Below are 15,184 nucleotides of genomic sequence, written 5' to 3'. Positions count from 1 at the left end.
CATTAAAATTATTACAGAATTTTTAATCTTGAATTTTAAGGACGAAGCTTATTGAAAAGGGATTTGATTGGAACATTATGTACCTAACCCTCATACAACTGAAACGCCGAAAAGGGCTTTTGAGCTCATTTTAGTTTTTATACAAGTCTTAGTGACCATGCCGTATTTCGCAATGATCGGTTCTCATTTGGCCCTAGATCACAAACAAAGTCCACGCCAAATATCACTTAAATATCTACAATTCATTAAAACACAAATATTGCAATGAAATTCAGCACAAATAAATATAATATAAATACAAACTTATCCACCAAATTTTATCAGGTTCAGTCCATATTCGCTCCTGTTTCCCATATAAAGCCTTTTTCAGAAAAGTTTGTTTCCGCAAATAAATTGCTTAAATAAATCGAAACTAAAGTAATATTCCAGATAAAATAAATCCAAAATAAAAATAAATTATATTTAATATACATGAATCTTGTAGGTTAAATATGGTCGGCCACTCTCGACAATACCTTTTTTGCTTTGTGAAATTTTCGCCAAAAAAAGTTTTTTTTTTTAATTCATCAATGAATTTTTAAGCAATTTATTAACGAAAAACTGATTTTGTTAGATATTATTATAATTTATTAAAAAAAAATTAAAAAGCCCAAACCGGTGTATGTTGGGTTATTTGGATAATGAATCCATAGCAATCATTTTCAATGGGGTTAGTGTTTCGGGTAAAAAAGGAGTATTTGCAAAATTTCATCAAATAATCTTCTAAATCGGCTCCTGTAGCTTGCCTGCAAGGTTTACAAATATAGACGGACAAACAAACAGAGCCGATTCGTGAACCTCTTATGGAGGGTGTAGTGACAATCACAAATATCAGAAAAATGTATTTTAAAATCATTACTATAGTACAGGAAATAAAAACCATTCCGATGCAAATGTTTGTATATTAGAAATCGAGTACCTTAACGACTTTTTATTTAATTTGAATTGCATTTTTATTTATGTCTAACTTTAAATATCTTTAAATTATGCAAAATTGTACTTATGACGGCAATATTATTAAAATGTATAAATTTCTTCTAGGCGGAATCCCGTGAAATGATCTTATTCGTTTGTGGTTTCAAAGAATATCCATATAATACGGTTCAAAATATGCGAAATAACCAAGCTGTAGTATTCTCCATGTACTTGTTCACTTACTTCATATCAATAAATTTAAAATTTGTTTAGAGCGGGTTTTATATACAAAAAAAAAACAAAAAAATAAAAAAGTTATCCCCATAATGTGCAAATGTACGCAATAGAAAATTGTATATGTTAAATTTATTTTGTATACAAATGCTAATGATTGTACACTCTGATTCATTCAAATAGTGACCAAAACAATAATATAAAAAATCAGGAATTTTTTAACTTATATTTTGAATTAAACAAATAATAATTTCTGTAGAGAAATAAGGTTTTGGACATTTTTAAATATATATCTTAGTTATTCGTATCAATATTTTATGAACAAACAACTAAACCAATCAAAAAATTATTATTATCTCAATATTAAAATTCAATTTGGCACGAAATATAACTGTCTGAGTGCGTTTAAAAATTATGCCTTCAAAAAATGTTGACTTAAACCAAATTAATTACAGTGTACAATATAAGGTGTCTGATCATTGATCATGTAGGAGAAGTAAAAAAGATAAAAGAATTTAAATTTTACTTTATATTTTGTATTTAAAGTTTAGGTAGTATATTATTAATAAAAAATATTTTTATATGAGTCAGTCTAATGCTTATATAGTAATTTAAATATTAAAGGGAATATTTACTTTAGACAATTACGCACGTTAATTTCAAACTATTTTTTTGCTACCTTTTAGGCCAACAGTGTTGAAACAAACAAATTGTTATTTGTGTATTTAGACAGAATGTAGTAAAATTAATTAGATATAAAAATTTAAGAAATAGCGAGAGCACTATTACAAAATGTTATTTTTTTAATAAACAATTTAATTTCATCCCTACATAAAAACACAATAAAATTTCACTTATGCTAATCATACTCGGTTTTTACTCGTACAATTAGTTTGCGATGACGTTCAACTCAAAAAATTTAGATTTAGATGAAATTTGCACAAAGTAGTATTAGATAGTAGACCAAAAAACCCTGAAAAATAAACTCCTTTAATAATTTTTTATCAGGACCAATAGGTGAAAAGTTACAACAATTTGAATAAAATTCTGTATATATGTATGTAGTGTACACATATTTATATGTATATCAGGTAGGAACATAAAAATTTTGTTTTTTCATATTACCCAGGCCAACACATTTTTATCCAGACTATTAACTAGAATATAGACTGGACTATAGAGTAGACTATAGACCAGAATATGCACAAAACTATTGACTAGACTATAGACTAATCTATACACTAGACTAAATATTATGTATACTAGATTACCAACTAGATTATAGGGTATCGAAATTATCGATTAGACAATACACTACGACTAAGGCCAGGTTATGGACTAGGCTGATCTATATATTATTTATCAAAAGTTTATAAGTTAAAAAAATACCAAATATAAGATGTATAAAAATAGAAATGAATTACCTGGCGTCATTTAAGTCTATGTTTCAAATTTCAAATGACATAATCCTAACATTATGTCATGTTTATTCGAAAATTTGATTCTTGGTCCCTCTATTTATATATATTTTTATACCTTACACCACTATAGTGGGGAGGGTCTTATACGTTTGTGCTGATGTTTGTAACATACAAAAATATCGGTCCAATACCCACCTTAAAGTATATCGAATTCAGAATCATTTTTTGAGTCGATTAAGACATGTCCGTCCGTCCGGCTGTCCATGTAAACCTTATGCGCAAGGTACAGGCCGCAATTTTTAAGATAATTTGATGAAATTTGAACCAAGCATGTTTTTTGGCACAGGGAAGCCTATTGAAATTGGTTGAAATCGGTCCCCCATACAACCGTACATCCCTTTTTAAGCCATAATTACGTCAAATATTATATTATCTCTCTCTAAAAATTGGCACAAATAAGTTTTATATAAGTATAAATGACACTGCAGAATTTCGTAAGGATCATTTTGACCCTAGCCCCCACACAAACCCCCCTTCAAAAAATGTCTTAAACGTCTAAAATTGACTTGTAACCATTTGTATCGCAATGAAACTCAACAAAACTAACTGTTATTTAAAAATATATTCTTTTTCCAAATTTACCGAGGATCGGCCCATATTTGACCTATATAAAGCCTCATTTAAAAATTTTAGTCTTTTTATCAATAAATTGCTTAAATATTTTGGAATTATGGTAATATTCAACATAAAAGTTTCTTTATAAAAAATAAAAATTTTTAAAATATACTCATGGTGTAGGGTATTATATGGCCGACTATTCTTTCCTACTTGTTTTAATATTTAATAATTAAGTATTAAACTTTATAAGAAAGGTTGTAGTATATTGCTGGATGAATATCCGACGATAATAATTATGTGTTTACTTTTTATAGAATGTTAGGTCGTACACTATTCAGATTTTAGTTATTTTTATTCCTTAAAAAAAATAACAAAGTTTTCATACAGTTACTTTAATACTTATGGTTATATTCGGTAACAAGAAATGTAATGATCTTAGTCAAAACCCGTCTTTTTTTCAAAGGCAACTGAAATAAATTCTTACAAAACTTAAATATCAAATAAAATTCATATCATAAAGATTTATGATATAAATTAATTTATAGGAAATAACCATTAATTTTTAAATTATTATTGGAATTTTTAAACATATTTATTATTTAAACACTACAAAACGTATGCGTATACTATACATACTATGTACATTCTTTAGGTGGAGTAATATTATTTCTATAAAAACTAAAACGTACGAAAGGTTTCTAGAGTACTTACGGTCATTGTGTGACATACAGTTTCAGCATGTTGTTCTAATTGAAGTTTGTGTACTCCACGAAAATAGTTGGACGAAATACTGCCATTTCTATTTAAAATCCCTCTGCGAGGTGGTACTTGAAGTGATAATGTAGAGCCTCCACTATATAAATTTGGTTTTCTATTTGTACGTCTATTGTTTAAACTCAAATATTTGACACTTTGATCTACGGAGGTATTGGAATTTCTAAGACTCTCACTTTTAAATTTACGTGGAAGCGAAAGAAAACTCATTTTCACACAATAACAAAAATATAATTTTTAATCTATTTTCCACAGTATTTTATTTTTACTTATTTTTTATTTAAATTATTTTCGATTTCAGTTTCAGTTTTCTTTGGCTATTTTTTTAGATAAACCGTTACGTGAATCTATAAATGCATCAAATATACTATAGATATTAACAAAGTTTATTCGTTTTCAAATAGAATACTCTCAAGCAAATATGTAAGTAGATGTATTTGCTCGAAATATTTTTTTTACTTATATTTTGAATATATTTAATATTGAATTCACTTTTACTGGATTTGATTGTTTTGGAGTGCTTTCCGCGTAGAAATTATATTGATACACAATTGAAGAATGCGTTAAACTAAAACATTGACCGAAGGACGCTCACTGACCACCACGATACACACTTTACGTTGGGCATTTATTTCTTATTTTTTATTCCGCCGATCGCTAAGTGTTGACGTTGACCGTGAGCCGATTTTAATGATTTTGAATGAATTTTTTAAAATTTGTTTTCATTTAAATGTGAGTACACGCTCATATGTTCGCTCATTTCTTGGGTGGCTAACTGGCAAATACCGCCAAGAGAGCTTTTTCTTGGAGCAAATTTGTTTGCTGAATATATTCTAATAATAGCGAAGAAAATAACTCAAACTTTTAGTAAATAATTTTTCTTTTCTTTTTATTAGTATTGTTGTTTTTTGAAATGGCTAACAAAAAAAATAAAAATTAATAAAATTAAATGGATATGTAGAATTAACTATTACGTACACAAGTAATAACTATAAAATATTCTTAAGATATAAAAAATTCATTCATACAAATCTTTTACATTGTCATGTTAACGGTAATAACATACATACTGATGTGGCACTGTAAATTATCATAAAAAGGTTTTGCATTATGAAAAATTAAGTGTGTAAGGGAATCTCGAGTTCCTGTTCGACTAGTTTTTTTTAATGAAATATTCAAAAATGACAATCTTGCAATGGGTTTAAGAACCCGCCTAGAGTCAAACATGTGTATTAAGGGGTTAGTGCCATCAACAAAAATTCAGTTTATTGCAAAAAAATCCTTCAACTATAATGGTAAATACAAATTAAAAAACAAATAAGTCATTAGTTCTAAGAATTGATTCAAGTCAATTTAATAAAGATATTGTAATAGAATGGGATACTATATGTACTAGGGATGCCAATTAGTTTTTAGAAATACCTGCATTCGGGATTTTCGTCATTAAATCCCGAAAATCCGATATCTTTATAATTTACGCAAAAATTAAAATTTTCCTAGCGGCTAAGCATGAAAGTAATATGGGATCTAAGTAAAAACTAATCTTTGGGTGAAAAACTAATTATTTTTGTTTCGACAAGGTTCGCGAAGATACTTAGTTACAAAAAAATACATTCAAAAAGCAAAAAATAAACAAGTAAGAGCGTTGTATTCGGCTGTGTAGAATCTTGTATACCCACCATCAAAGCATTGCCGAAAAAGAATGCTTTGTTATGAATAAACTTTTATTTTTAAGAATCCATACTTTTGTTATTATAGAAACAAGTTTCTCATTTATTAGATAAACTGTGCCGCGAACCTCGTAGAAAAACTTGTTTGTGTCGAATTTTATCGCTGTACTCGTATTTTTAAGCCAGTATTGAGCGTTAAAGTTCAGGGGTAACACTTTAAAGAACCTTTTTTGTTTATACAGTTCTTGTTTATGTTAATTTTCCTAGCTGTATTCGTATTGTTAAGATAAACGCAAAATGACTCTTAGTGTAGTATAAATGGCATATGTACACCAAATAATCAAAAACATTCTGAAATGTACCAAACCAAATGCCAAACAATGTTTTAAAATGTTTCTGTGTACGCAAATTTTACAAAAAAAACGAATATATTACGCCTCTTTAACACACTTAAAATCATTTTGTGAACGATAATAACTCTACATAAATTTTAAAATTATTTTTCCCGTAATCAGCTGTAGAATTTTTCGAACATTTTTTATTTTTCTCATGTTTAGTATATTATAGGCATCGATTGTGAGGTATTCGTAATTGAAATTTTTAAAAATGGCCGTTCCTCGGGAAACTCTAACCTAAATATGTTTATAATTAATAACATGAATTGAGAGGTATTCGTAATTGAAATTTTTTAAAAATGCCGTTCCTCGGGAAACTCTAATCTACATATGTTTATAATTAATAACATGAATTACGTTGTCAAATATTATGCCTCTTTAACCCACTTAAAATCATTTTGTGAACGATAATAACTCTACATAAATTTTAAAATTATCTTTCCCGCAATCAGCTGTAGAATTTTTCGAACATTTTTTATTTTTCTCATGTTTAGTATATTATAGGCATCGATTGAGAGGTATTCCTAATTGAAATTTTTAAAAAAGGCCGTTCCTCGGGAAACCCTAACCTACATATGTTTATATTTAATAACATGAATTACGTTGTCAAATTTTATTTAGGACGGACATTGACATAAATATAATATGCGAAAGTTAAAGAAAAATATTTGGCAACACTAAAATCAGTTCTAATAAAGAAAAAAATCAAATTTATTAGAGAACGAAACAAGCTCTGACATATGTACATACATACATATATATGTACCAGGGATGGCAAAATTGGTACGATGGTACTTTTTTTGATATTACTTGATGTGACCGTTGATACTCGCGAGTCTTATTTGATATTTTCAGGGCCACAATCTTAATATCCGATTATCGTTTAACCGGTTGTTAATCTGTCTGTTAAAATAATTTTTGTATAAGAACTTTCAATATATCGTTTCGAAAGAAATAACAAAAGATTTCTTTAAAATTTTAAATACTTTTCTAATATTTTTTTGGCATTTACTCTCGAAAATGCATCAACTAAAAGTTCTAGAAAACAGCTAATAAAGTTATAGAGTATTTGAATTCTCTTCAATATTATCAGACAAAAAGTTAAAAAAGTCGAAACCATTCGAATCTGATCTAATATTTTTTCAATCACATTTGAGATTTGAGACATTATGTCCTAAGTTTAAAAAAAACGCCATATTGTACCTTTCAAGCGTCAAGACAACTTTATTTGTAAAATATTGTATGACATGTGAAAGTATATTCTTTTAGCTTTAAAAAATTAAGGTTTTAGAAAATATACTTCCATCTCTGGGTTAAAAATTTCGGCCTGTGCTATAAGCGTTAGCAAATTCTGTAGCAAATTTCATCAAATTACATATATCCAATAGGTTAAGATTAAGAGACGGACAAAGATTTACCATATAAACATATAATGTCCATTTCACTTCTGTTTAAAAATATATAAATGTATTTCAAAAATTACAAACTTTTAGCAAAAAAAAAAAAAATTTGTACTCAGAGACCCAAAATGTACCCTCTAAAATATTTTTTGGCACTGAAACAAAATCTATTTTCCCATCCCTGATATGTACATAATTATTGTTAAGGTCATTACCAGAAAATATATATTTTTTGTGCTCTAGAATTTGTTTGTGTATGCACCTTTGTAAAAGGAACATAAAAGTGGTGTAAATATATTTGAATTGTGCTCAAGCATCGTTTATAGTACAGTGATGAGCAAAACAACCAATAAACAAAATTGTTTACCCCGTTTGGAAGCAAATTACATCATATTTTTGTCTTTTATACACGATTGTCATTATTATTACTTGTTTTTAGGGAATGACAAAATCAATTTTAATTAAAACTGTATCCACATTTGTTTGCTGCTGTAAATTAATCTTTGAATTGTTATCAGTGTGTAAATATTAAACAACTTAATTTAAAATTAAGATAAAATCTCTTATAATAATGCGTGTGCTAATGTTTAAATTTGTACATTAGGGTGCTTCAAGACAATGATTTAATTCAAATAGTGTTTTTACTAAAATAAAGGCGAAATGTGATAAATAATTCAGTTTTTGTCAATTAAGATATTTTGACGAAGAAAAAAGGTATCACATTGATTCAGATACACACAGAGCAATCTCTAATGTTATACATAAAGTATTAAGTTCTTGTTTGTCGAATGTTATGTTTGCAAATTTAATATTCATTTTAAAGCCTCTGAAGGAAAATTGTCATTAATCGAGATCTGTTATAATTGAAACAAACTTTCTACTAATTTTTGCAATTATAAAAATGTATATTTTGCAATGTCAAAAGTAGAATGTTTCCTGTTTTACAAGTATTTCTATGAATTTCTTAAAATAATTGCTACACTGGTATTTCTAAGCGAGTTATGTACGTTAAAGTCATTTTCTTATGTGATCTTTATATGGGAGGTAGGATCGATTACTGACCGATCTTCATAATATTTTACAAAAATATTTTGGTTCCTTAAAAATTTGTACACTTCAAATTCAATTGCCATCGGCGCTTTTATAAGCCAATTATCTGCATTAAAGTAATTTTCTGAAGGGGACCCTATATAGGCTAAGTTAAATCGTAGGCAGAAAAATGAAAAGTTGTACATTTTAGTATTGAAAATTAAAAAAGTATTTTACATACTTTTTTATTTTGCATTAGTGCAGAAAAACATAACAAAAAGACGTGTTTATAATATGTTTTGAGATAAAATATTACAAAAAATAACTAATATTTTCATTTAATACCATTTAAAATTCCATTAATAACACAAAAAGAATAACGTCCAAAAAAAACATTTTTATTTAGTACCTTTTGAACAACTGTGTTTATTTTTGTGCATCTACTAATATATTCTCACCAGTTAGGTCTTTGACAGGGGACTTAGGTCCTTGACAATTAGTTTCGCCTATATACTACTATATGGCCTCAGCATTCACTTTGAAATCTACTGAGAAATTTAAAATAGGTTAAGATTAAACAATAGGTGTATTAATGTACGCTAACCCGTTATAGCACCTAACCTAACCATATAGTAGTACATTAGGCGAAACCAAAGTATAACAAGTAGTCCGACTCTTTGACAGCAGTACCTAACTCTAAGCATGTGTTAGTGAAAAAGTACATAACTCTAAATATGTATTAGTAAGAAAAATGTATATGTATTGGTGCATTACAAACACACAGAGTTTTATAAAAAAGATACAATTTTAAATTTGTTCGAATTTTCAGTACCAAAAATTGAAACTCTGTTTGAAAATTTAAATTCAACAACAACAAAAATGAAATGTCAATAATTAGAAAAAATATTTTTTTCCAGTTTGGGAAAATTAAACAAAATTTTGTATGAAAAGTGAGATAAAATTATTTAAAAAAATTACAGAATTTTTGTGCACAACCGTAATTTCGAGTACAATCCTTAAAAGTGGCCAAAAAAGTAGGTTAAACATTTGAGGGTTTTGACAAGTTTAAATTTCTCACAAGAGAATCGAATTCACACGACACTCGTAGATGTGAGAGAGTAATTTCCTGTATATGAGAGTCGGACTACTTGTTATACTTTGGGCGAAACTGAAGCGGTTTTCAAACAAAAATTTTTATTCTCTTCACACAGACGAGCTTTGAGAGAATAAAACAAACTTGTGATAAGTAAACGCACTCACTAAACTTCAAATTTTCTTCGCGAAATTGCGAGGATATTACCACTTATTAGTTTTTCTTGTCACTTAAACATAATGTTTATTATTTTTTTCAACACTTTTCATTTATTTAAAGCCCCGAAAATAATTTATATTTTACAAACAAAAAAAATATTTTTTTTTTATTCTTTGACAATTTATTTTAATTAAAATTTAAAAATGAAAAGTTGTACATTTTAGTATTGAAAATTAAAAAAGTATTTTACATACTTTTTTTCATTCTGCATTAGTGCAGAAAAAAAAAACAAAAAAAACGTGTTTTTAATATGTTTTGAGATAAAATATCTTTTCAAAAAAAATAAATAACTAATATTTTCAATCACTGCCATTAAAAATTTCATTTATAAACACACAAAGAATAACGTCCAAAAAATACATTTTTTTATTTAGTACCTTTTGAACAACTGTGTTTATTTTTGTGCTTCTACTAATACATTCTCACCAGTTAGGTCTTTGACAGGGGACTTAGGTCCTTGGCAATTAGTTTCGTCTATATACTACTATATGCACCTAACGTTCTATTATTAGTTAATTTTTTTTTAAATTTTATTTATTTACTTATTTACTCACAAAGGTGAAGGGTATAAAAAATATAAATTTTTGATTTTATTTATTTACATTCTTTTTGATGAATATATTGCTGAATATATCCGAACCCGAACTTTGTTCGGCTTTTCAAGTTCGGTGAACACGAACTTTTTTCTTCAATGAAAAACGCATTTATATTAAAAAGTAATAAATTTATAACATTTAAAACCAAAATATGAACATTCGGAAGATTTTTTGAAGAGGGTCTTTAATTAGCAATTGTGTAAATTATCAACTAATTCCGAATTCCGGAGTGATAAATTTCTAATAACAAAAAATTTTTGTTCTGTCAAAATTTCGCCGAACACCGAACATTGGCCGAACCTCACTTTTTACCGAACTCCGAACCCGTACCCGAACGTTCGGTCGGACACTAGTTATTTATAATAAAGTAGTGAAGTCACTCATTAAAACACTCGTTTTTGTAATCGGTCACGAACGGCCATTATAAATAAAAACAAAGATTTTTTAAAGCTGGGTAGTACCATTTTTTGTAAATCGGTCTAATGTACATACATATGTGTAAAAAATATGAAATTATTTTTGTAGTTCTGCATAAAATATGTGCGCTTTCATTTGTAACTTAATTTGGGAAAATATCAGTTTCCGTTTTAAAGTTATAGCGAAATTTCATAAACAAGCTATAATCTTCCGAATAATAAAAATGCGTATAAAATTCAGAAAAAAGTGTTTTTTTTTCAAAAAGATACCTTTTAATCAACTTTTTAATAAAAAAAATAATTAATCGCCATTTTAGGTGGCATCTATTTTGTATTCATTTTGTATGCTAGATTACTTTATATGCACATGATATCGAATTTTGCAATTTTGTATTGATGTTTTATAAAACAAAACTTACATTCATTCCTGCTGACTTCTCAAATATTTTCTCTTTCCTTTCCTTGGCTTCATTCAAATCAAAATTAGGTTCCAGATCTAAGTTTTCAATAGGAGAGCAATCTATCTCTTCACTACTTTCATTTTCAATATTTTCAACATTTTCTTCACATTCTTCAATTTCTTCCTCCACACAGGTATCTTCTTTAAATGGTGCCAAAGATGTTTTAAGATCATTCTCTTCTAGTTGGGATTGTTGTCGTAATAAAGAGCCGAATTTTTCAAAAAATCCTCCATCAGCATCTTGTAACCTGTAAAAAAATTTAATATATGTATGTACATATGTAGATATTAATACGAACACACATAAATAAAAAAATATAATGAACAAATGTTAAATTTTAATGACAAATGGTAATTCCTTAAAGATATTTTATAACGGCTTTTTATATCTTAAAATAATAGCCCAGGAAAATATGGGCTTTGCTGCGGAAGTTTAGAAATCTAAATGAAAATTGGCACATAGCTTCCCCTTAGCATAATTAGTAAGGGATTAAAAGTCACCGTGTGTACGCTAGGCGAGATATTGGCGGCCAAAGGTACGTACGCGTTTTGATTATATTATAATTTCTATGAAGAAATTAATTTCCTATTTTGGGTTGCGGAATATGTTCGCATATCATTAGCTGTCTTTCTAAACGCCATGAAACACCATTGTCAGATCTTACAAAGTTTTCAGTAAAATGTTCAGAAAATGTCTAACAATTGTCCGAACTTACAATTTTTATTTTGCAACGTTGTCAGAAAAAGCTTTACCGATAATATTGGAGGACAGAATTTTGAAATTTTGACTTTTATTAGACATTTTCTGAACATTTTACTGCCAAATATTGTAAGATCTAACAACCGCGCATAATATTATCCAAAATATTAGCCAAAAGTACATAATTAATTTCTGGTCCATAGATTAATGTCCGCCTAACAGAAATTTCCGATGGGGTCACATGTCACATGTCACAATCATGATTCATGAATATAATTAAAAAAATTGGTGGACATAATACAAAGTAATATGTTTAGAATTAGGTACTGCTGTTAAAGAGTCTTTTAATATTTTTAAAAATATTCAGAACTTAATAGTGTTTTTTTTAAGTTTTAAATTAAAAAATATAACTCTATAAAATAAATCTGATAAAATATAACATTAAAATTTTATAAAATTTCTTAATATATTTCAATTTATTAATTATGTGTTTTATTAAATTTGTTTGCAACATGATTGCAATTTTAATATTGAAAAATTATTTATACACTTATTAAATATTCAATAGAAAAAGAATAACAAAAATATAATAATCAAAATAGTTTGAATTGTTTCTATCAGAAAAAATAAAATAATTTTTGGCGAACTTTTGAAAATGTATATGTGCATATCAAAAAAGTTCAAAATAGAGTCTAAACAAATTGTGGACAATTTGTGACACTCAATTTCAAACATATCCGCAGTTTCGTTGTAAAGTATGGGATCGCAAGTGATTTGTTAAACATTCTTTCAAAAAATATCAAATATCCCCAAAGATGCAATGGTTAAACAAATGGATTCTGGAGAATATATTTATAATGGTATAGCGGATGCTTTGATAGTTTTTTTAATGCATCAAATCATTATTTAAATACTTTAAAATACACTATAAGAGTAAATAATTTATACTTTTCTTCAAAATCGCCTGAGAACATTTACTCAGGTCATCAAGGAACATATATTTTCTATAACAGATATTTTAAACGACAATTAAAAATTATAAAAATTAAAGAACAAAATTCTTCTACTAAAAAATCTTTATTCAAATTTTTGGATGAATTAAAACTTATGACGAATATGAAGACGATGCTAAAAAGAAAGGTAATACTAAGAAGTTATAGTACTATATTCGGCTTTGCCGAATCTTAAATACCCTCCACTAGCAAGCTACTCTTTGTTAAAACCCATTTAACTATCTAAATTCCAGATAACTCGACAAAAGTTTTGTTTCCGTAGTGAATATTATTTATTCATATGGAACTAATTTTGATTAGGTCCAGAAAAAATAATTATATTTTTAGAACAATGTTTATTTAAAATAATATTTTTAATTTATATTAAGTAATAAGATTACATTGCACAGTGGGGCAGAATGGAAATTTTTTGGAAATAAATCTGGAATTTCTAAACGGCTGATCCGATCTGGATAAAATTTGGCGTGAGCGTAGCCAAGGAGTATTCGAGTTTAAGCGGCTCAAAGTAGGGTACCTACGACATGTAAAATTTTTAAACTCGTGCCATTTTTTGTTTTTCACCCAAATACAAAGATTTTTATATTTTCTGAAAGCGCTCGACGAGATCTTGAAAAAACATGCTTGGACATACTACTTATCTCTTATAATATCCGAGATATAGGCATTTAAAAATTTAGTGAAAATAGACTCAATTTTTTCCTGTTAGTTAGACAACAAAATTTCCAATAATATACAAAAAATTTCAGACCAATATCATTTACAGATCCAAAAATATACGTTCTTTAATTTAAAAATTCAAAAAATTTTAGATTTTTGCCGTTTTTTTGCCCAAAATGTGTCTTAACTCTTTTATTAATAAAATAAAATTTTCTTTAAGAACATATAACAATTTTATAGTTTTCTAAAAGGTATCTTTACGCAGAACGCTTTGGCGTAAAAAACTTGTCCTATTTTTTGAAAATGTTGCCACTGCGTCCTTCCGAATATGACCTATTTTTTATCAAAACTTCAACTTTGGGCGACATGTTCTAAAATCCCAAAGCTGGGATCAGAAAACTGAAAGCAGTTTTGGAAACCTCAATATGTTTTCTATTTACTCCAAAAGTATTTTCCCAGCCCTGAAAGAAATGTGGACCCTATGGGCAAAAATGTAAAAAATTCCATTTTTGGGATTTTCATTCCTATTTTTGGGAATTGCGGGATGCCCTTTGACCTTTTCAATTTTTTTTGCATTTTCTTATTTGAAATGACAAATTTAACAAGCGTTGAAGATTTCATTGAGTTTTGTTCATGAATAAAGATTTTGTCATATATTACATATTTGTTAAATTTCTAAAACTATGATTTATATCAAAATTTTAATAGGGTCGCAGATAGCTACAACAATTTAGTCCATATTTATCCCTTAATATCTTTTAGATATAGAAATTCTCGACCCCTTACAAAAAATTTCAAGCCAATATCTCAATTACATTCAAAAATATGTTCATTTAAACCTGTATCCTTTAATTTCATATTTTTCATATTTTAGTATTAAATATGACAGAACATGTTTAAATCTTATATTTACCTATTTTCTATTTGTTTGCTTATCCTTATAATTGAAAGGTCCTATTATGCTTAAATTTATAGCTATTTTTACCTAAATTTTTTCGACAGATCATTTCGTTCTGTTTCGTTTATGATCATGTAGGTAAAAATATACAGGTAATGATAATTTAGATTCATTCACTAATAAGAAATATCAATGACTGAATTACAGGTTATAGTAATATAGTCCTAAATGTTAATAGGTAGACAGTTCGTAATTTTTTACTTTGGAATACCTGTATCGGAAATGACAAGAATTGGAACATAAGTAAACTTCTCAGATTTTAAGTACCATATTTAATAAATCTACAATGAAGATTACATTAAAGTAAGAAGAGTTGTGTTCCGTTTTATGGAGTGTATCTTCAAAAGGGCCAGAAAGAATTGAAGACAAAAGTAGACAAAACAGGCATATCAAAAATTGAAGACTTTTTGATGTAAAAAGTAAGTCTATGGATGGAAATCAAACTAAATTTCAATTAAAATTTTGTAGTTGGATGGAAACTACTACGGAAATCTCAACATAGAACACATCAGCAGGAGCGCCTTGCAAGTCATACGAAGACTTATGTTCAAGGTCAAAAAAAAGAGGGTCACACAAA

General features: G+C 27.7%; 1 protein-coding gene across 3 annotated transcripts in view; it reads right to left on the bottom strand.

The window, feature by feature from the left end:
* Positions 1 to 15,184, bottom strand: part of LOC111680574 (protein unc-13 homolog 4B) — a 54,886-nt gene that overhangs the window by 19,371 nt on the left and 20,331 nt on the right. For 2 of the 3 annotated variants that reach the window (XM_023442240.2, XM_046948906.1), the window contains one exon: positions 11,239 to 11,527. In XM_023442240.2, the coding sequence (XP_023298008.2) occupies positions 11,239 to 11,527 (289 nt within the window). Of the gene's footprint in view, positions 1 to 3,938; positions 4,673 to 11,238; positions 11,528 to 15,184 lie in introns of those variants that run through there. The other variant, XM_023442241.2, reaches the window with a different exon arrangement.

Source organism: Lucilia cuprina, chromosome 4, assembly GCF_022045245.1.
Source record: "Lucilia cuprina isolate Lc7/37 chromosome 4, ASM2204524v1, whole genome shotgun sequence".
Classification (NCBI taxonomy): Eukaryota; Metazoa; Arthropoda; class Insecta; order Diptera; family Calliphoridae; genus Lucilia; species Lucilia cuprina.
The sequence above is the reverse complement of the archived record's forward strand: the minus strand, read 5'-3'. Positions and strand labels throughout refer to the sequence as shown.